Source organism: Eptesicus fuscus, chromosome 7 (assembly GCF_027574615.1).
Source record: "Eptesicus fuscus isolate TK198812 chromosome 7, DD_ASM_mEF_20220401, whole genome shotgun sequence".
NCBI lineage: Eukaryota > Metazoa > Chordata > Mammalia > Chiroptera > Vespertilionidae > Eptesicus > Eptesicus fuscus.
Genome location: NC_072479.1, coordinates 88,832,072 through 88,853,951, shown reverse-complemented (window position 1 = coordinate 88,853,951; position 21,880 = coordinate 88,832,072). Strand labels below are relative to the sequence as shown.

The 21,880-nt window shown below is 36.8% G+C and overlaps 1 protein-coding gene and 1 pseudogene across 3 annotated transcripts in view; one reads left to right on the top strand and one right to left on the bottom strand.

Annotated features, from left to right (window-relative positions):
• The window catches only part of METAP2 (methionyl aminopeptidase 2), a 30,442-nt gene extending 9,816 nt beyond the window's left edge, over window positions 1–20,626 (bottom strand). Inside the window, exons 1-5 of one of the 3 annotated variants that reach the window (XM_008144798.3) lie at window positions 20,314–20,624; window positions 18,394–18,501; window positions 12,832–12,897; window positions 9,140–9,242; window positions 561–722 (exon numbers count right to left, since the gene is read on the bottom strand). In XM_008144798.3, the coding sequence (XP_008143020.1) occupies window positions 561–722; window positions 9,140–9,242; window positions 12,832–12,897; window positions 18,394–18,501; window positions 20,314–20,464 (590 nt within the window). In that variant the 5' untranslated portion in view covers window positions 20,465–20,624. Of the gene's footprint in view, window positions 1–560; window positions 723–9,139; window positions 9,243–12,831; window positions 12,898–18,393; window positions 18,502–20,313 lie in introns of all 3 variants that reach the window. The other 2 variants (XM_028150307.2, XM_028150310.2) reach the window with 2 other exon arrangements.
• On the top strand, window positions 5,076–5,169 carry LOC114232710 (U6 spliceosomal RNA; annotated as a pseudogene).
• Window positions 20,627–21,880: the final 1,254 nt, after the last annotated feature.

The window sequence follows — 21,880 nt, the reverse complement described above, 5'->3', positions numbered from 1 at the left end:
GAAAATAGTAGCTCACCTCTAAAAGATAAAGAAAAAATAATTCCACTAGAAATCTGGAGAAATTAAATGATAGGATTTAAGTTCCTACTAGGTAACATTCTTGACGTAGACTAATTTAAATGCTGATTACACTTTATTTACTTAATGTTGCATATTTTGAAATATGAATCAGAGAATTAGGTTGCCTCTTATGGCTAATTATTTCTCAAGGGGAAAACTGGAGAAATAATTACTTTTATTGGTTTCTTCATTGCATTATAAATGTTTTGTGTCCAAGAATTTTAATTTAATATGAATTGCTAGATAGCAAAATAATAGAGTTCAGGACAAAAAAATAAGAATAATGTGTGTATTTGTACATGAGTATACATGAATACAAAATAGGAAGGTTGAAGTACAAATGTCCTCTAATGGTTTCCTTGTTACATCAACATTACAAGAATTTAGAACCTTCATTTAAAGTTTTAGCAAAGTTGCAATGAAAGCCAAACATTACAATGAAAAGTCAGCTCTAAAAAATAATTCTTCTCATGGTCTTATAAAATCATATTCCTTTTTACCAGATTTCTATCATTGTCATCCCAGGCTTGATCCAGCTCATAACATATTTTCTAACTTGTCGATGTGCTTCCGCAGCTTCTCGAAAATCATTCCAAATCTCTTCACTAGCTTGATCTAATGCTTTCTTTTCTTCACTTGTAGTTCTCCAAGCAGCTGTTCGCCTTTATAGTACACATAGCATAGTATTAGTAATTTAAGAAACAGCACAATAAACATAAAAGCTGAGATAAAAATATACTAATAAGATATTTTAGATGAAAACATTACATATTTAATTTTTCATTAAAAGTTAGCATAACTTCTGAATACAAGTAGTCAAACACTTGTAATCAAGCCAAATCATAGTAAATACTTTCCAAGAATCTTAAAAAAAAAAAAAAAATCAAGTGAGATTGCATTCATAGTCAGAAGGACTAAAACCATGCCACAGAAAATAACACAAAACGAGAGAACCAGAAAAGTCAGAAGAGTCCTAGATACCAAGCAGATAGGAGAAAAAGTCATCATTCCACTCAAGGTAATATAAATAATAAGAGGCTTCAAAAGAGCACACCAAAATTTAGCATTTAACGTCACCAATAGGGCAAATACTAATACAGACTTGATCTGGAAATCTGCATAAAATTTTATGCTTCCTCAAAGCATAAAATATTATGGCTTTTACAGGTGTTTTCTAATTGTGTGTGTGTGTGTGTGTGTGTGTGTGTGTGTATGTATGTATGTATGTGTATATGGTAATCTTCCTTGAAGGATATGGCTCACATTTTAAAAGTGCTAGGAGTAACAGGTTTTTTTTCAGTATCTGGGAATGAGGAGATCCACTGATTGCCTTTAAGCAGTACATTTTAAAAACTGTTTTCAAATGAAAATCTTTTAAAAAGTTGTTATCCTTTCACACATTCTTAAGAAATATTGAATATATAAGCCCTAGCCAGATAGCTCAGTTGGTTAGAGCATTGGTCCCTATATCCTAAGGTTGTGAGTTCAATTTCCGGTTAGGCCACATACAAAAAACAAACAATGAATGCATAAATAGGTAGAACAACAAATTGATGTTTCTTCCCTCTCCCACTCTCTAAAGTAAAAATAATTTAAAAAATACTGTATAGTTCACAACTCAGTGATCACTGATGTATATAAATTATACTTAGTATGAAAGTGATGCCTTCAAAGAATTATTCCTATGGCCTCAAGTTAGTGGCTGGCAAACTATGGCTTGCAGGTAAATCCAGTCTGGCACCTGTTTTATAAATAATATTTAACATGTTAAGTGCCCAGTCAGTCACCGGTGACTGACACTATACTTTCCATCCGGAAGACAAAATAGGCTGGGCGCTTAATGTGTTAACTGCTGCCCTGGCTGGTGAGGCTCAGCTGGTTGGGTGTCAGTCCCACACACTGAAGGGTTGCGGGCTTGATCCCCAGTAGGGGGTGTGCAAGAGGCAGTTAATCAATGTTTCGCTCTCACATTGATGTTTCTCCCTGCCCCTCTAAAATCAATAAATGTGATCTAGGGTGAGGATAAAAAAAAAAAGAGAGAGAGAGAAAAATGACAGAATTAGAAATTCACTGCAACACAGTGAATAAATAACTGATAAAGGATCATCAATGAATATTAAAATAATTAAGTGAAAGGTTGTTGAAGACAAGGATATCCCAATGGTTCCAAAGTTCCCCATAGATTACATGTTAACTGCAAAAAGAAAAAAGTTCCTTTAAAAAAGAAACAGGGCTGATAGTCTTCATATTACCCAAGTGATCAAATACAGATAAATTAATGAACAATCTGAAATTACATCTGATGCAACAGACTATGGTATAATATGAAGTACTTTAATGTCACTTATAATATATCCTTGTCAAATATATTTAGTATAATTCTAATGTAAGCCTTTCCAACTAATTCTGGTTTACAGAAAATATAGAAACAGAGAAAAAAGTTTAATGACACCACAAGGAAACAATGGAAGAAATCCCAGAACATAATATTTTTTAAATTACCTGATCTCTTAAAAAAGTCAGTTCAATTGAAGAGATGAAGGTAGGGATTCTAATCATATGCAATGTATGAACCTTGATTGGATCCTGGTTTAGGAGGAAAAATAACTAAAAAGATGTTCCAGGGACAACAGGAAAAAAGTTCTAAATATGAATATTAGGTATTTATTTATGATACTGGGAAGTTACTGTTAATATTCTTGGTTGTAATAATTTAGAGAATGTCTAATTCTAGGGAGATACTTGAAGTTTCTAGAAGTAAGCACTCAAAATAAGACTTCTTTGTAAATGGCCCAGCCAAAAGAAAAAGATCAACAACAAAAAACCACATACATACACACACATAGGGCAAAATGTTAATAAGCACTTTTCAATCTGGGTAGTGAGTTCACTTTCATCCTTTCTTATGGAATTCACTATAAAAGTTGAAATCAACATGAAGATATTTATTCCATCATGGTTTATAATAGTAAGCAACTAGAAATAAACTGTAAGTCCAATAAGGGAAAACAGGACAAATAAATTATGGTATGCACAAAGATGTGCAAAATTATTCAGCCATTAGAAACACTGTTGGTTTCTTTACAAACATGAAAACAAATTTTGAAAGGGGTGCTATTGTGATATGGTGCTATTGTGATATAACTCTACCTTGAAAAAGAGTTCTAGGTACTTATAATAGACATTTATATAGAGAGCCTTTAGAGGAAGAAATATTAACAGGTTAACTGATTTTAATTCACTGGCAGAATTAAGATGTTTTTCTTCTTCTTTTTGCTAATCTGCATTTACTAACTATTCTATAGTGGGTATGTATGGCTTGTAAAATTAACATTTCCCCCAAAACATTGTCTATATATTTAGAAATAGGTAAAGAATTTCAAAATAATTCATTCTACTTCTAGATATCCAGAATAAGAGAAAAATCAGTTCCAATTAACATACTACAATGTTCATCACAGAAATTTTCCTAATAAAATATTGAAATCAGTATAAATATTCAAAAATAGGGAAAGAATAAAATTAAGCCAGATACAGAACAGAATAGCATTACAGCCATTAAAAATTGGCTTAAAAAACTTTTAATAACACCAGAAATGAACATAGAATGTTATATTTTTTAAAAGGGCAACAACCAGTGTAATAAAAATGGATTCAGCCCTATAGCTGGTTGGCTCAGTGGATAGAGCAACGGCCTGCAGACTCAAGGGTCCCAGGTTCAATTCTGGTCAAGGGCACATGCCCTGGGTTGTAGGCTTGATCCCCAATAGGGGGCACGCAGGAGGCAGCCGATCAATGATTCTATCACATCATTGATACTTTTATCTCTCTCTCCCTCTCCCTCTCTGAAATCAATAAAAATAAAATAAAAATGGATTCAGACAAAGATCATCAATGGATACTACATGGGAGGACAACATAAGGAGTGAGGTATTTCATATTCACAAATTAGTTTCCTACAAATTAGTAATTACAAGAAGAAAAAAAAGTATTGATATTCTAGAAAAACTAGGTAATACCTTATCCAAGTGATATCTACTCTCAAATCGTTCAGAAAAATAGTATGCATACAAATTCACCAATAAAACATTTTACCCATTTGCCTTTTATCTTCCAAGGAGAAAATGGAATGTTATTTTATATTATACACAGTATGTATAATTGCCATATTTCATCGACAGAACAATAAAAGTGGCAAAATGTTAATAAGAATCTGAGTGAAAAGTATGCAGTTCTTTGTACTATTCTTACAGTATGGAATTATTCCTGTTAAGTATTAAATTATTTTAAAATAAAGCAATGTACTCAACAAGGGTGGTAGTTACACAGTTGAGTTGTGATAATTCATTCAATTTACAATTAGTTTATTTAAAAACAATGAGGGCAAGATATAAAAAACTATTTAATATTTTACCAAATCTATAAGAATATTTATTCTGATCTATTTGCAAATAGTGAAAACTGATTGTATGAATGTCAAAAAATACTGAGTTATTAAAAAGCAAACATAACAATACTTTAATTTCTTTTATATTTCTCTAGGTCAGCATATAGCATTGCTTTCAATATTTAAGAAAAAGTATTATCCTAAGAGGTATTAATCTTCACCTAAGGATATTTTTCCATTGATTTTTAGAGAGAGTAGAAGGGAGGGGGAGACAGAGAGAGAAACATTGATGTGAGAGAGACACAGCAATTGGTTGCCCCCACATGTGCCCCAGGAATCGAGCCTGTAACCAAAGTACGTGCCCTAGACCTGAAACAAACCTAAGACCCTAAGTCCGAGGGCCAACGCTCTAACTGGCTAGGGCCAAATTCTGTTTTTAACATTACTTCAAATATTCCACCATTCCACGAATTCACAGTGTTACAAAATATTAACAATCTGTTACAAGTATAGGAAATCAATGGCTTTCCTCCACTTTACCAATAAGCATATAGAAATGGAAATAGAAATAAAAACTCCTCATTCACATCAGTAACAATACCAGAAAACAGTTAAGAATAAATTTAATGTGCTTGCTTTGGCAGCACATACACTCAAGTTGGAAAGATACATAACCCCAGCGCAAGGATGACATACAAATTCGTGAAGTGTTCCATGTTTAAAAAATATGTAATAAATTTAACAAGAATGCGACAGAACCTACCTGAAAAAAAAAAAAAATCAGAGTAAGTGGAAAATATTCCATAACACTAGATAAAGACAATGTGACATAACTGCCAATTTTCTGAAACAAATACATAAATGTAATGCAATTCTGATGAGAATTCTAACAAGGACATTTCTCTGTGGGTGTGTGTGTTAAAATTATATGACAAAATAACAGAAAAGTATGAAAACAAACTGTGTTTGGGTGTGTGGCACAGAAGACAACTGCTTTATCAAATTATCAAAATGGTAGATTTTGATAAAGTTTATGAAATAAAAATAGTATTAGCATAGGAATAGACAAATAGACCAAAGGAAGAGAATAAATAATACAGAAACTGGTTCCATTATATATGAGAATATATAGTTGAGCCAAGAATAACATGGGGGTTGGAGGGCCCGACCACCAAGCAGTAAAAAATCCATGTATAGTTTAATTCAGTCTTCTGCATTTGCAGATTCTAAACCACAGATCAAAAACATGTAATTCCAGCCCTGGCTGGGTAGCTCAGGTGGTTAGAGCGTAGTCCTGATAATACCAAGGTTGTGGATTCAATCTCCAGTCAGGACACATACAAAAATCAACCAATGGCCCCAGCTGGTTTGGCTCAGCGGATAGAGTGTCAGCCTGCAAACTGAAGAGTCACAGGTTCGATTCCGGTCAAGAGCACATCCCTGGGTTGCAGGCTCGATCCCTCTTAGGGGGTGTGCAGGAGGCAGCCGATCAATGATTCTCTCTTATCATTGATGTTTCTATCTCTCTCTCCCTCTCCCTTCCTCTCTGAAATCAATAAAGATGTATTTTTTAAAAAATCAACTAATGAATGCATAAAGGGAAACAAAAAATTGATATTTCTCTCTCCCTTCCTCTCTCTAAAAATCAATTAAAAAAACACACACAAAACACATAATTCCATTATATAAGAACTAGAAGCCTGGTGCATGGATTCGTGCACTAGTGGGGGGCATGGACTGCGGGGATAGACCTGCTGTGGGAGCGCACTGACCACCAGGGGGCAGCTCCTGCTTTGAGTGTCTGTCCCCTGGTGGTCAGTGTGCATCATAGTGACTGGTCATTCTGTTCGTTCCGCTATTCAGTCACTGGGCATTTATATATATAGATATATGACAAGATGGTTGTTCAATGGAATAGGATAAATTAATAAACAATTCTAACACAAACTGTCTATCCATTTAGAAATAAAATAAGCATTACAAACCTTACATAAAAAATTCCAGATCAATTAAAAATGTAATGAAACACAAAAATAGTGAGTTTGAGAAAATCTAAGACTGCTAGGAATCCAGAAGTATAAAATATAAGCATATACTGTATATCCGTATTTAAAACTTCTAGAAGAGCAAAAGAACAAAGCCAATAAGCAAAAGATGCTCAAAATCATTGGTAGTCTGGGAATCATAAACTAAAGTATTAAAATATTCTTTGATTCATCAATCTCCCTCCTGGAAAACGGTCACATAATAAAACTGACAAAGCATAAGGAGGTGTACACACACACATATATATGTATACCTACGTATACTTAGAGATGTTTATTATAGAACTAGAGGCCCAGTGCACGACAATTCATGCACTCAGGGGGGTCCCTCAGCCCAGCCTGCACCCTCTCGCAGTCCAGGACCCCTCGGGGGATTGTCCACCTGCTGGCTTAGGCCCGCTCCCCAGGGGATTGGGCCTAAGCTGGCAGTCAGACATCCCTCTGGCAGCCTGGGAGCCCTCGGGGGATGTCCGACTGATGGCTTAGGCCCACCTGGCAGTCAGACATCCTTAGCACTGCCAAGGAGGTGGGAGAGGCTCCCGCCACTGCTGCTGCACTCGCAGCCGTCTGCCCAGCTTGTGGCTGAGCAGAGCTCCCACTATGGAAGCTCACTGACCACCAGGGGGCAGCTCCTGTGTTGAGTGTCTGCCCCCTGGTGGTCAGTATGCATCATAGCGACTGGCTGTTCCCGGTCATTCTGCCATTAGGGTCAATTTGCATATTACCCTTTTATTATATAGGATGGTTTATAATGGCAAAAAATACTGGAGACAAAGTAAATGCTCACCAATTAGAAAATGGTGGAATAAAGTGATATATTCACACCATAGAATATTATGAAGCCATTCAAAAGAATTACAGAGCTATTCTGACTTAGAGGAACTTTCAAGGATAGTACTGAATGAGGCAAGCAAGGTGGAGGAAAAGTATGCCTGATTTCATTTTTGTAAACAAACAATGACCAAAACACTCTCCTTACATAAACAGACATAGTTAACACATATATGAGCATAGAAAAATATGAAGGCTACCTGCTAGGTGCTTACATGGGTCTGGAAGGAAGGGAAGGAAGAGGGAATAAGCAAAAAAAAAAAAAAAAAAAAAAAAAAAAAAAAAAAAATTAAATTTTTACTTAAAAATAAATGTGATCACATCCTATGTACAATGAAAATTTATGTAATTACTATAAAATTATGTGTCTGTTACATTTTTTAAATAGATGCATCAAGATAGGATATTGACCGATGAATTCAATTTAAAGAAAAGATGCCTATACCATAAAATTCCCCAACTTTACAGGCTAATTCCCTATGAGTACTGGGAACAAGGAAGGGAGTAAAAATATAACATCATGCTCTTTTCTAATTAACAAAAAACAAAACAAACATATGTCTGGCATGGTTCTGTGGTTAGAGCATTGGTCTGTGCAAAGAAAGGTCTTGGGTTTGATTCGAGGTCAAGGGCAAGTACCTGGGTTGCAGGCTTGATTCTCGCCCTCAGGGGGCCTATGGGAGGCAACAAATTCATGCATCTCTCACATCAATATTTCCCTTTCTCTCTCTGCCCCTCCCTGCTCCCTTCTACTCTTTCTGAGAGAGAAACAAAAACAAAAAAACAATGCTACAGTAGAAGCTTTCTTAGCCAACTATTGCAACCACTCAACCAATGCTCTTGATTCCCTCCGTGAAACATAGTGACTAATTCCCATTGTATTCTGAATATCAGTAGATGACAAGTTCCTATTATGAATAATAGCAGCTAACACTTAATGCTTACTATGTGTCTATTACTCTGCTAAGTGTTTTACATAGGTTATTATTCCTCACAACAACCTTATGAAGTGTCCTTTTGCTTTTTTACAGATGAGGAAATAAAACTATAGATATGATAAATTATTTGCCCAAGTCACAAAGCTAATAAGTGTTAGAGCTAGGATTCAAATGTAGATAGTTTAGACCCAGTTCCCATATTCTTAACCAGTCTGCATAATGCCATTATGTGTCTGCTGACCAGTGGAAACATATCCTTTCAGAATACTTCCAAGAAATCAGGTGATTTGTTCCCAAAACTTATTTAAGTCACCAGTAGTTACTACTATAATTATGTTATTTAATTATATATATTTCATTTAAAAAATTATTTCTATGAAAACTAAATTGACTACTCAGAAAAACCTCAATAAAGGCAAGTCATCAAAAAATACTGTCAAATTAAATAAAGAATTATAAATGGTTTCAGAAAAAAATATGAAGATATAGACAGGCATCAGTTCTTAGATTACTTAGTTCTTCATAGAAACTCAAAATAAAAGACTCATAGACAATGCATTATGGATATGACTTATGGGGGGGGGAAGTGGAGTCCATTGCAAATTCATCCTAAAAACAATGAAAACCAATTATTTAAGTTAACTTTTATCAATAAAGATTTTTTCTTTCTGTAATCCCCATTGTAACATACTTTTTTGATTAACCAAACTGCTGGTCCCAATCATTTTGAATAAGAGGGCTTCTACTGTATTTTCTCTGCAACAAATTCACAAGCTTTTATTAAGGTAGTGGAGCAAGTTCTGAGAAAAATCAAATCTGCTTTATTGCTAAACTACAACTTTCAAAAGTCAAACTGGAAGTTATTTTATGATCCTTACCCATCTTGTGTGGGTGGGTACTCGCATTCTTGTCCTTTGGGAAATACACCGTTAGGATACAGGTCACATATTGGAACTGAGGGAGGGTCTGTTTGAACTTTTGCTGTGAGATACAAATAAAGCATTACCTTCTGTAGTTAGAAATAAAATTAAGCAGTTATCATTACAGTTTTTCTCAGTTCCTAATGGTTGTGGTATATCCTGATTTTAAGGAACCTCCTTGCTGTTTGTCTCCTTATAGTTAAAAATACCATGCTGGTCACCTCCTCTCAGATTTACTATTGCTTGGGAATAAAAATATTCAATTCCTCAAGCCTCCATTATATATTTAAACAGTATATACCTTGGCAGAAAGCACACTTCTAATGTTTTTGTCTTCATTTATTATACTGGAAATGGGATAGCATATAGAGGTTGGCTTTGACAAATACAAATAAAAGCAGCAACAAGAAAATAAGAAATCTCCCCTAACCGGTTTGGCTCAGTGGATAGAGCGTCGGCCTGCAGACTGAAGGGTCCCAGGTTCGATTCCGGTCAAGGGCATGTACCTTGGTTGCGGGCGCATCCCCAGTAGGGGTGTGCAGGAGGCAGCTGATCGATGTTTCTCTCTCATCAATATTTCTAACTCTCTATCCCTCTCCCTTCTTCTCTGTAAAAAATCAATAAAATATATATTTTAAAAAAATGTTTTAAAAAAAGAACATAAGAAATCTTATAGCAATAAAGTAAAAATATAAAGTTGTTATATGTTAGTAAAACAAGTTTAAAAACTTATTTCAAGGTTATAATAGGTATAAAGTTCACTCAGTGCCTAAAGACTTTAGGTAGCCATACACAAATTTCCAAATACTCCAAAAAAGTTAATACCTAGTATAAGTTTTAAGGACATTATTTCCCAAACTATGTACTAAAACACCAGCATTTCAAGATGCTTTTATGTTTTGTTTTGTTTTGAATATTTTTTTATTTCAGAGAAGGAGGGAAAGGGAGAAAGAGAAACATCAATGACCAGAGAGAATCATTGACTGGCTGCCTCCTGCATGCCCCCTACTGGGCATCAAGCCTGCAACCTGGGCATGTGCCCTGACCAGGAATCGAACTGTGACCTCCTGGTTCATAGGTTGATACTAAACCACTGAGCCACACCAGTGGGGTTTCAAGATGCTTTTAAAAGGTAGCTAAGAAATTTGTTTTCTAAAATTTCCACCAAATATATATAAGAACTAGTGGTATAGTTCTTATCACATGAAGAACTGCCTTTAGTAACAAATGCTGTATCCAAGGAATGCCAGGAAGCTGCATGGGTTATTTTATGATTTTCAATGTATACCTGCAGCATTTATCAACTAAGTTGAAGTATGTGGTTTCCTTTGGATTATTACTTATCTTAGGTTATTGATTTTTTAAAGTTTTAACACGTATTTTGCTCTTTTGTTCTCTGCAAGTGGAGAAAAAAATAATGTGCATAAATAAAAATATGATTGTTTATTGAGCCAAATCATTTACCTACAAAACCACTTTTTTTGGTTTCCTCCTTTAACCCAAATGCTCAATATCACAAGCGTCAGCCAACTGGTTTAAATGGGTTCTATGGGCAAGTAAACTTGAAGACACTTTTTTACGTTTCTCCTAAAAGAGAATATTAGAATTTAAAATTTAAAAAAGTCGTAGAGGTCATCTAATTTAGCTTCACACTCAAATTTAGTAGTCCTGTTTTAAAACTCCTGACAACAGAGGCAGTCACTATCTTCCCAGCTAAATCCATTCATTTTGGGTGAACCAAAGTATTATCTCATCACCCTCAGCTTTATCTCATCTACAAATCTGATAAAGATGCTTTTTATGATGTCCACAAATTAAAGGATTCAAAGAGATCATTAGAGAAAAAAATAAAAAATCTATAATCAAAATATCAATCAGAGTTGAAGTTTATTTAGCCTTTACCACTTATTAGCTGTGACTTGGACAAATGGCTAAATGTGCCAAGCCTGTTTCCTTATCTACAAAATGAAGAACCAGATGAAATTTTGTATAACCTTTGAAAATTATAATGTACTATATTCAATTATCTAAAACAATGGATAATTATAATAATCTGTACTGCAGTTATCATTAACTATTACTTATAATTCTCCCACTTTCTAGATGAGGATAATAAACTTCCCATGTACATTATTTGGTTTATTCCAGAAGTGATATGATAGCCTACAAGAATATCTAAAATACACAAAGTAGAGGCATCAAAGTAAATGAGAGAGCAAAAATCAAAACATGTTAAGAACATAAAACAGAACCTGAAATGAGGCCAACACAAAACCACAGATTTGGCTCTAGGCCCTCTAGAATAAAAAAATAAAACATAAAAATAACTCCAGGTTATTTGCATAGTTCATGTTTCTGAGATAAAATTACTCAGGAAAAGCGAAATTATTCTTAACATTAAGACCAGACAAAAGACTCTCTCTTGAGAGTGCTCATAAAGAAATATAACAAACAGTAAGTTCAACAATGTCCTCAAAGGAGGCACAATAAAGGCTGGTGGCAGTGGAAGAATTCTACCAAGAGCAAATACAAGGGCAGGCCCTTAACACTCCTCCCTGCTTATCTACCTTCATTAGGGAACAATTTTAGAGTATTTAGAGAAATAGATATTATCTCAAGCCATTGTTGGGTAATACCATGTCTCATGGGCACACTTTTAACAATTTTTGAATGGAAGAAATATGGTATCATAATCTCTAGAAGATTCCTGGAATACAAGTAACCTATGTTCATTAAATACAGACTATGCTAGGGGCAGGACTGACATCTTTGAATAGAAGGATCTAACATGGATGCATGCCTGAATAAAAAGAAGACTATCCCATCTCTAATTGGAGACATTTCAGGAAAATGGCTGGCAGAGCCATTATCTTTCTTAAACAATAATTTAAGTATTTCTTTCAACACAGAGATAAAAAGGGAAGTCCCCAATATTCTGATTCATAAAATTTTAGCCTGAAAGATTTAAAAGATATAATCAGAACTCAGTGGCCCCCAATAGTTCAAGGGGGCTGGCTCGTCTAAGATAATAACTGTTCTGATTCTCAACCCAACTTTTATTCTCCAATACTATATAGTCTTCCTCCTTAGTTTGCCTAATAGAGTTTTAGGTCCCTGAAGATGTTTGATTATGCCATTTACAAAAACAAACACAAGTAGGATCATATTTTAAGTAAATCTGAAATAAGTGCAATATAAACATTATTAATAAAATTTCACCATATGCACAAATTTTAAATAATGGGGCTCTTCATTAAATATTCATCGAGAATTTCACAATTTCAAAGCTGGCAGGTGAACTGCAAAATTTGTTTATCCTGTTACCACATAGTGGTACTTAAGTCATCCCCAACAGACTCATTATTTGAATTATTCAAGATTTAAATCATAAAGATTTTAGGACTTCATCCCTAACTTGCAGTAAAATGCAACAATCTATTATTAATATCCCTTAGCTGAATATCAGCTAAAAAAAATGCCATAAAGATGGTTACACCAAAGTACTTGCAAAATATTTATATCACTAAATCCTACCTCTAAGTAAGCCTAAATTTATTTCCCTGACATATACCAGGATCTTAAGCAACTTCAAACCCACTGCTTAATAACCACTTCTAATTTGTCAAGTAAGATTAACTTAAGACACTAACGTCCTCTCTTCTTCTTCTTCTTTTTCTTCTTCTTTCCAGTTGCTCCATCTCCATCACCATCTCCATCTAAGAAAAGACAATTTCAAATGCATATTCATTTAAACCTCTAGAAGGATGAAGCAAGCACAGACAGGTGTATAGACACATACACATACACTGCATCTGAAATAGCATATGACAAAGTTGACCTAATACTCTCATGACTTCTTATATTGCTAGCTTTAAGTATCAAAATTTGACTCGTGTAATCAAAAGTAATAGTCAACTGCCTGACCGGTGTAGCTCAGTGGTTGAGCATCGACTCATAAACCAGGAGGTCACAGTTTGATTCCCGGTCAGGGCATGTGGCCAGCTCCAATAGGGGGTGTGCAGGAAGCAGCTGATCAATGATTTTCTTTCATGATTGATGTTTTTATCTATCTCTTTCTCTCCCTTTAGTTTGACTTACTCTATTAAAAGAAATGCTGATAAGTTTTAAGAAAAAATATAGTAAATGACATCTTTTTTAAAGAACTAGGAAAAATAACTAGTGTTAGTTTAATACCAATAGTAACTGTGACTTCAGCTAAAATACTAGTTATAATTTACATATGCTTAAACACTTGTGTTTCATGACCACATGTGATCCTGAATGCAACCCTATAAGGTAACAAAGAGTGTTTAAGGGACTTGCCCAAGATAATCCCAACTGGTAAATGGCAGAATTGGACCAAAAATATAACCCAGTGCAGGTATTTGGGGTCTCACATTTTATCTTTTCCTACATAGTTGTGATTAAACAAAGTGTTCTCCTTCCGAGTCAAATTGTATGCAAAAAAAAGAGGGCATATTATACACTTCCTAGTTTCAGAGTTCTCAGATTCTCTGATGCCTAAAAATAAAAGTTAAGAACTATTTCAAAAAATTGTTGGCAGAAAAGTATCCAAACAGCCAAGATCTGCTTGCCAGTTTTTATAACAACCTTCTATGAAGTCCACACTCATACCCTTGAACTCTGAGAAATTATAGAGGATATTATTATGACCAAGATTAAAAAGTGACTTAAAACATTTTAAATAAAGGTATAAAATATAGACTTAAGCGTCTGAATTTCTAAAAGTGCTACTTAATAAATTCCAACAATTATTTCTCAAGTACACTAATCTACCCACAAATCACACTGCTATGACGGATAAATAGAATACTGTCTCAATGAGAAGTTGACAGTTTAATAGTATGTTTCCCCATATAGTATTCTTTTAAGTGTTTTACCTCGTGGCGGTAATTCATCTAACATCAATCATTTTAGATAGTGAAATCCACACCCATAAAACAGTATCAAATGACTACTTACATTTTTTGCTTAAAGAGCTCCATTTTTATTCCTGGACTGACAGGCAGGAGCCATAATAGAAATTATCTCACCATGCTACCTACTGTATTCTTCTACTATTATTATCATCACAAAAAATTATAATCATTGGTTTACACTGACCCCCTATTCATTTGTAAGTTTCTCAAGGGCTAAAAGAACCATTTCTTAAGAAAAGTGCCTAGCATGTGGTAAATATTTAGTCTATTCAATAAATAAGTGTTCTTTTAGACTATTTTATCTTATTTTTATTTATTTTTGCCCAATGGAGAAACAGGAAACAGCAGTTTAGCAAAGAGGGAGGAGGAAGAAGCATGATATAGTGCTTTGAATGAATTGAGTCAGCGGTCGCCAACCTTTCGGACCTCGCGGACCACTGGTTGGTGACCGCTGGATTGAGTGATAGGAAATTGCCAATATTTGACTTACAAAATTGCAATTCCTTTTTTGAGCCTCTAAAATAACGCACACTGTGGAAACACAAATTTTGCTTGATTTACTCATTATTGGTTTGAAGATGCAAAAGCCTAATAAAAATAACATGGGAATCCTTTGGAAAACACAATTTTCATTTTCCTCAGGTGTCATATAATCAATTCATATATTCTGCACTACAATTTTAACTGTAACCTTTCATCCAACAAATGTATGCTGGGTTCCTAAGTGACAGACAAAAGGGACAGAATATTAAACAAGATAGCCTTTGCTCTGGAACAACATTAAATGTCTAGCATACTGCTACATATACTAGACTCAACCTAAAATGCTTCAAGAATGCAAACCACCATTTATTGAACCCTGGTGCCAGGATGGTGGTAGAGTCAGGATCTGAATATTAAACTATATGTACTTATAATTTCACCCATCATACCATGCTGCAATTTGGCTTTTAGATGTTTTTCTTTCACAGCATTCCAGGATATTCTTAACAGGCAGAAACGGTTCATATTTATTTGTGTCCAAACCAATTAATATTTGTTGAATGACATTTGGGCATCCATATGCAAACAAGGTACCTTAATCTCTACCTTGCACTACATACAAAAATTAATTCTCAATAGACTACAGACCTAAACATAACAGTGAAAGGTGTATAAAACTTAAGAGAACATAAGAGAAAATCTTCATGATAGTAATTATTTAGCTTTTAGGATAGTACGAAAAACACACACAAAATGACTAATAAAGGAAAAGAAATAGATAAAATGGACCTCATCAAAACTGAAATCTTTTCTGTTGCAAACATACCAGCATGGGAGAAAATATCTGTAAAACATATATATCTGATAAAAAACTTATTATAAAGAATATATAAAAAAACTATTATAATTCAGTAAGATAATAATCCAATTGAAAAATGGACAAAAGAGGAAAACACTTCACTAAAAACACATGAAATGCAAATAAAAATATGAAAAGATGTTCATCATCATCAGTTATGGAAATGCAAATTAAAACCACAATGACATACCACCACACACCTATTACAAAAGCTAAAATTTTTAAACTAACAATACCAAGTGCTTATGAGGATACAAAGAACCTGGCACTCTCCACCACTGCAAAGTCGTAGACATTTGGGAAGACTTTCTTATGAGATTAAACATACACTTAACATATGACCCACAACCCTACTACTAGGTATTTACCCAGAAGCAATGCAAACATGTCTACACAAAGACCTGTATGTAAATGTTAATAGTAACTTTATTTGAAATAGACAAAAACTAGAAATATCCATCAACCAGTAAATGGATAAATTTTAAAGACTACTTGGCAAAAAAAAGTAGTGAACTACTGAAATATATACAACTGATGACTCTCACAAGTATTACCCTGATCCCTGGCCAATGTGGCTCAGTTGGCTGGGCGTTGTCCTGTGCACCAAAAGGTTGCCAGTTCGATTCCCAGTCAAGGCACATGCCTGGTTTCAGGCTTGATCCCTGGTGGGGTGTGCACAGGAGGCAGCTGATCATCAATATTTCTCTCTTATTCTCATTTACTAGTATAACCACCAACTTAATACCACATGCATGGACTATTGTTAAGTGGCCTCCAAAATGATCTTCCTGCCTTTCCTGTATATATCCTCTTTTTTAACAATTGTGAATATATATGAAGACTATATATGAAAATTGTTTGTCATAACATTCTTCTTTTAAAGTGCTCAAAGGCTCCTTCAGTGGATCTTGTATGACCGGTATGCATTGTTCATTACACTCTGAAGACTTTCACAATATTGTCCCACCCCCCAATGGTTCCTTCTGTTTGGTTTTATTCAAGTCCCATTCCTTCCAATGAGACTTCTTCAGCATTCAGCCAATTCCATCTCCAAAAACCAATAAATTTTACTGTAGCTTATCTTTTCACCTCTAGGTTTTGTCTCTCCACCACACCATCAGCTTTCCTTAAAACAAAGATTCTGAAATACTAGCTTTCCATCCCCTCAAAGACTTCTGACACCAGATTAGTACTACTGGTTGATCCTGATTATTGAAATGAATTAGAAAAACAATTAGATAAAATTGGAGAAAACTAAAATCTTCTTTAATACATTGAAGATTTCCAATCTGACAAGCAAAAGTTTCCCTTTCAATGTCAAGAGTCACACAACTTTGTAGAGGTGCAATGGAACAAGGCACACTCAAGATCAGTACTGTGATATTCTACACACAGGTCTATAGTAACTTATTGTATTACTTTGAATTTATAAAACCCTTTCTTAAGAACTCAAAATATGTTCATAATCTGAAGCATAACCAAAGGTAGAATGAACAAGAGGTTTGCTTAAAGAAGTCGAAATACCAACTATTCCCTGTAATGTTGGTGCTTTTTAAACCAAATTTTGACTGTAAGCCTTTTGAAGGCAGAACATACCTTTCTAGAGGAAAAACAACTGCTCTGCATTACCCTAACACAATAATTAAAATATAGCAGGTATTTGTTGTTAAGGATTGAAAAACAAAAGCTCAAGCTGGCAGTGCTTGAGGTAGAGCAGTAGGTCAAAACAGTAGATAATTGAGAATGGGAAAGCCCTATCTCCCCCTCTGCAAAAAGATGCTATAGAATAGTTCTCTTAATTAATGACTCCCTCCACTGTCTTACTGATAGCATCAATTCCTATAATTCTAATACTTTCCATGTTTACACAAATCTAACAGCACCAAAATACCACAAGGAACTAGGATCAGGGAATTTATAATAGCATGCAGAAGCACTCCAATATTCTCCTTTGAGAATTAAAAAAAGTAGCTTTGGTACAGAGAGTAAAAGGCATAGACTTGGAATCAAGTGCTAGGTTTGAAATTCTGGTTCTATTCTACACATACTAGCTGTATCACATTGGGAAAATCATATAACTATCATTTCCTGAGAAGAGCAACCACTTTATTTGCAAGGGCAAAATAAGAATGCATGTGAAAGTATCCTAGGATAGTAGATATTAGTTGTTCAATAAATGTTAGTTAAATAAACAACCCTTCAATTTTATCTTATTAATACTCACCCACTACTTGGCCTTTTACCAAGTACATTTCAAAAAATATATATATTTTTTATTTTTATTGATTTCAGAGGAAGAGAGAATCATTAATTGGCTGCCTCCTACATGCCCCCTACTAGGGATCCAGCCCACAACCTGGGCATGTGCCCTTGGCCGGACTCGAACCCAGGACCTTTTAGTCCATAGGCTGAGGCTCTATCCACTGAGCCAACTCGGCTAGGGCCCAAGTACATTTTTAAAAGTTGACAACTGTGATGTTTGAGCAGTCATTCAACATATCCAACTTTTTAGAGTTGCTAATAAATTCCTTTCCCTTTTTATCTGTGACAATGAGGTTTTATTTTACTGTCAATTAAGAAATGTCAGAAATTAATAGACTATATGGACAAATAAGTAGATTTTGTTTAAAAAACGCCATGCCCTGGCCTGTGTGGCTCAACTGGTTAGAGCATAGTCTCGTACACCGAAAAGTGGCAGATTCCATTCCCAGTCAGGGCACAGGTTGGAAGTTCGATCGATCCCTGATTGTGGACACGTGGGAGGCAACCAATCAATGTTTCACTTTTACATCACATTAATGTCTCTCTCTCTCTCTCTCTGTCTCTCTCAAATCAATAAAAGCATGTCCTTGGGTGAGAATTAAGAAAAAGATTAAAGAATGTCGTATTTTCTTGCTTTTATAACCAAAAACACCAAATTAATCATTTACCTTCATCATCATCATCTCTTTCTTTCTCTTCCAATGCTTGTCTTTCCAATTGTCTTGCTACCTCATCCACTGAGGCTCCTGATTCTTTATCAGGTTCCTGTTGCCCTGCTAATCAAATATAATAGCATAAATCAAATCTAATAAAGATACTTTCCTACTAGAATATGTTCTACAGATATTGGAGAACACACAAGTCCTTTCCTGATAGGTGTTTAGGAAACAAAAACAAACATTATTGTGAACATTAACAGAATTTACTTAATGACAAAAAAAAAAAGTCTCCCAAATCTAAGTAGTATTGTCCATTCAACAAAAACATTCTCTGTGATAGCAGCTAAAGGTCAAGCAAAAGTGTGAGTTGGTCCCTATATTTAAGTAGTTTAACTTTTTAAAGTATTTAACAATTAGACTACAACAAATACTTTACTAATCAAACAGGTACTTAAGATAGGCAATAAATGCTGAAGACCTTAGTGAAGAGGATTTCTGTGGGACACTGGGGGCTTCAGGGATTCATGAAGAAAAAAGTTGTCAAGCTGGGCTAGGTAAAATCAAAATAAATAGAAAAAGACATTCCATTACTAAAACACAAAATTCTTGAACAGCTAAGCATAAGATCAGGACCCTGCTCTGGAAGTGATTATAATCTAGCTAGAGGAGAAATACGCGTGTGTAGAAAGATAGTAATATGAAGTAGTACATAATAAAGTGACATTCTGGCTTTTGTAGACCATTCATGTTGAAAGCTACAACTGCTAAAAATATATCAGGGTCAGTCTGCTGAACACACCTTAAAGACCGAACTGAAGAGTTTGGACTTCATCTGAAAGCCAGGAAGAGCCACTACTAGCCTGTGCCCTGGGATTAACTTTTGTTCCGGAAGTGTCTCAGCACCTACAACTCTCCCTCTTGAACTCCGGTCTAATCAAAATTTCAGAAAGATATAGATTAACCCTCTCCAACCTCTCTCAACTCCACGCTCATCACTTCTGGCCTCTCTATTTTTCTTTCATTCTTTCTATGGCTTTAACAGGTACAAATATTTTTTCCTAAAATGAAACAGGTGCAAATAATTTTTCCTAAAATGAAGGACCTAGCCACTAGGTCCCAGTGCAACAAAAAACACTGACTTCTCAAAATAACTCTTAATATAAGCCAGGATGTTAAGTTTTTAGCTGTTTTCCTTGCCTTACCAGTGCATTTGGAGAAGTTCGACTCTGAGCCACAGAATACCCTATATATAGACTGCCTGCAATTCAAGCCTAAAAACCCTAACTAAAGCTTGATGATGCCGTGGGATTAGACAAGTGAAAATTCGCACACATACACATTCTGCAATTACAACTCAGTGACAGGAGCGTGTGGGCATACACCCCCCTCCCCCCAAAAGTGAAGCCCGCACCAAAAATCCCTCTGTAAACTGGGATGGTGGGGTGAGGTGCGGTCTAGGCGCTAGGACTTGTCCACTTCACCCACCCCCTCGGCGAAAGTTAAGTACCAGGATGCTCCAGCAAAGAGGCGGCGGGCTGTGCGGGTCAGAACCAGATTGGTGAGGAGGCCAAACCGCGAGGAAGGTGGTAGGCAGGGCTGGGCTCGGTGCACGGCTTCAAGTCCGTTGCACAGTCTGTGTGGGAGTCGAGTTCTGGCAACTCAGGGGCTCCGGCCTACCGACCCCAGAGCTACTCAGGGGAAGCTGAGCGACCCTTCTCTCCCTCACCACGCTTCCACCAGCTCTCCAGTCCCACGGGAGGAGAAGCCGCCTCCCCCCGGGGGCTGAGACTCTGTAGCCCGGCCTCGCCACACGCTCAGCCCTGGCAATCAGTCCAGTCCAGGGCTCCGCGTCCCCGGTCCCTGTCACCCACGCCGGGCCTGAGCCAAGTCGTTCGGCCATCCCTGGGAAAACATAAAAACTCCCTTTACCTGTGGCAACCCCTTTACTCTTTTTCTTCTTTCGTCTTTTTTTCTTGGCTGCCTCCTCAGCCGTAGAGGCAGCTCCCTCTTCCCTGTCGTCTGGATCCAGGTCGCCATTCAGGAGGCTGCCGGAGGACGCTGCCTCCTCCACGGCCGCCATGTTGCCCGAGAGAGCGCGAGGGAGTGAGAGCGAGCGGCAAGAGCCCGCTCCTTCTCCACCTCCACCGCCGACGCCGGAAGCCGCTCTGCGCGGTGGAGCGCAGGGAATGCTGGGACGGCGGAGGACTGGACGGCCCGGGACGCTTGTCTAGCGCGGCGGGCTCACCTCCTGTGGGGCGCGGCGGCGGCGGCGGTGCCTGAGACGTGGCGGAGGCGGGCCTGGCTGCGGTTGGCTGGTGCGGGGCCCGACACCTGCCTCCTCCCGCGCCTCAGGCATTCGTTCCCAGAGCAGACGTGCCGGCCCGGGATCCTGTTGGATGCCTGTGCCTGTCTGTGGGCAGGCGCAGTCCGCCCGAGAAGGGAATCTCTCTTGGAACCGAGAAGTTTGCTATTCGCGGTTTTATGAAGCCCACGGAGAGCGAGAAGAGGGGCTGGAAAATGTGCTCACTTGTACACACTCCTTTTCTTATGACTCAAAAGGACTGCGTTGTTATTCACCATTACAGCCCACGGCGAGGCCGTCCGGGCTCTTGAGGAGAAGAACCTGCAAAGGGAAAGAGATGAGGAGGCGCTTAACTGGAGAAGCCGAGGGGAGACCGCGTCTCTGGAAGGGAGGGGTCAACGGCGTGGAGTGCTACTGAAAGGTCAAGTCAAAGGACAGAAAAAGGTCAGATGGAAGCCGTTGGTGACCTTAGCAAGAGCTCTTTAGGTGGACAGATGGAAGCCAGACTCAAGAGAGGTGAGGCGCATGGGGAAAGAGAGAATTTCCTCGTCCTTCGAGTTTCAGCTTAAATGCCACTCCCTCAGAGAATCCTTCCTCAGCGACCGAAATCAGGCCCTGCCCTCAGAGCCTCTCACTGAGTTCTTAACCCTTTTCTTCATGGCAACTTGTCATTCATTAGTGTGTGTGATGGTTTTATGTCTCTCTCTCCCCAGCTCCATGAAGACAGGAATCCTGCATATTTTATACTCATCACCAATACCTACCTCTAAATTAGAGTGTAATAGGAAATTAGTAATTACCCATTTGGCACTTCATAAATGGGTACTTGTGAAGTGCCAAGTACTTTGCACTCATTATCTCATTTAATCCACGTTTGAGTTGAGGAAATTAGAGAGTTTTGGTAATTTGTACCAGGCCATACAGCAAGTTAATAAAATTAGAATTCAAACCCAGGTCATCAGGCACCAAAAGTTTAATAATTTTGTATGCTGCCTTCCCAATTGAAATTTCACATCTATTCAGTAAATATGTATTGATAGTAGACTAGAAGTAATTTTTTGTTGGTGAAAGATGCAAAAATGAATAAGATAAAAATCCGTACCCTGGAGAAAGTTTAGCATTCAATGAAACCAGTATGTAAAGAAATAGTAAAATAGCCCAACTGGTGTGGCTCAGTGGTTGAGCGTCGACCTA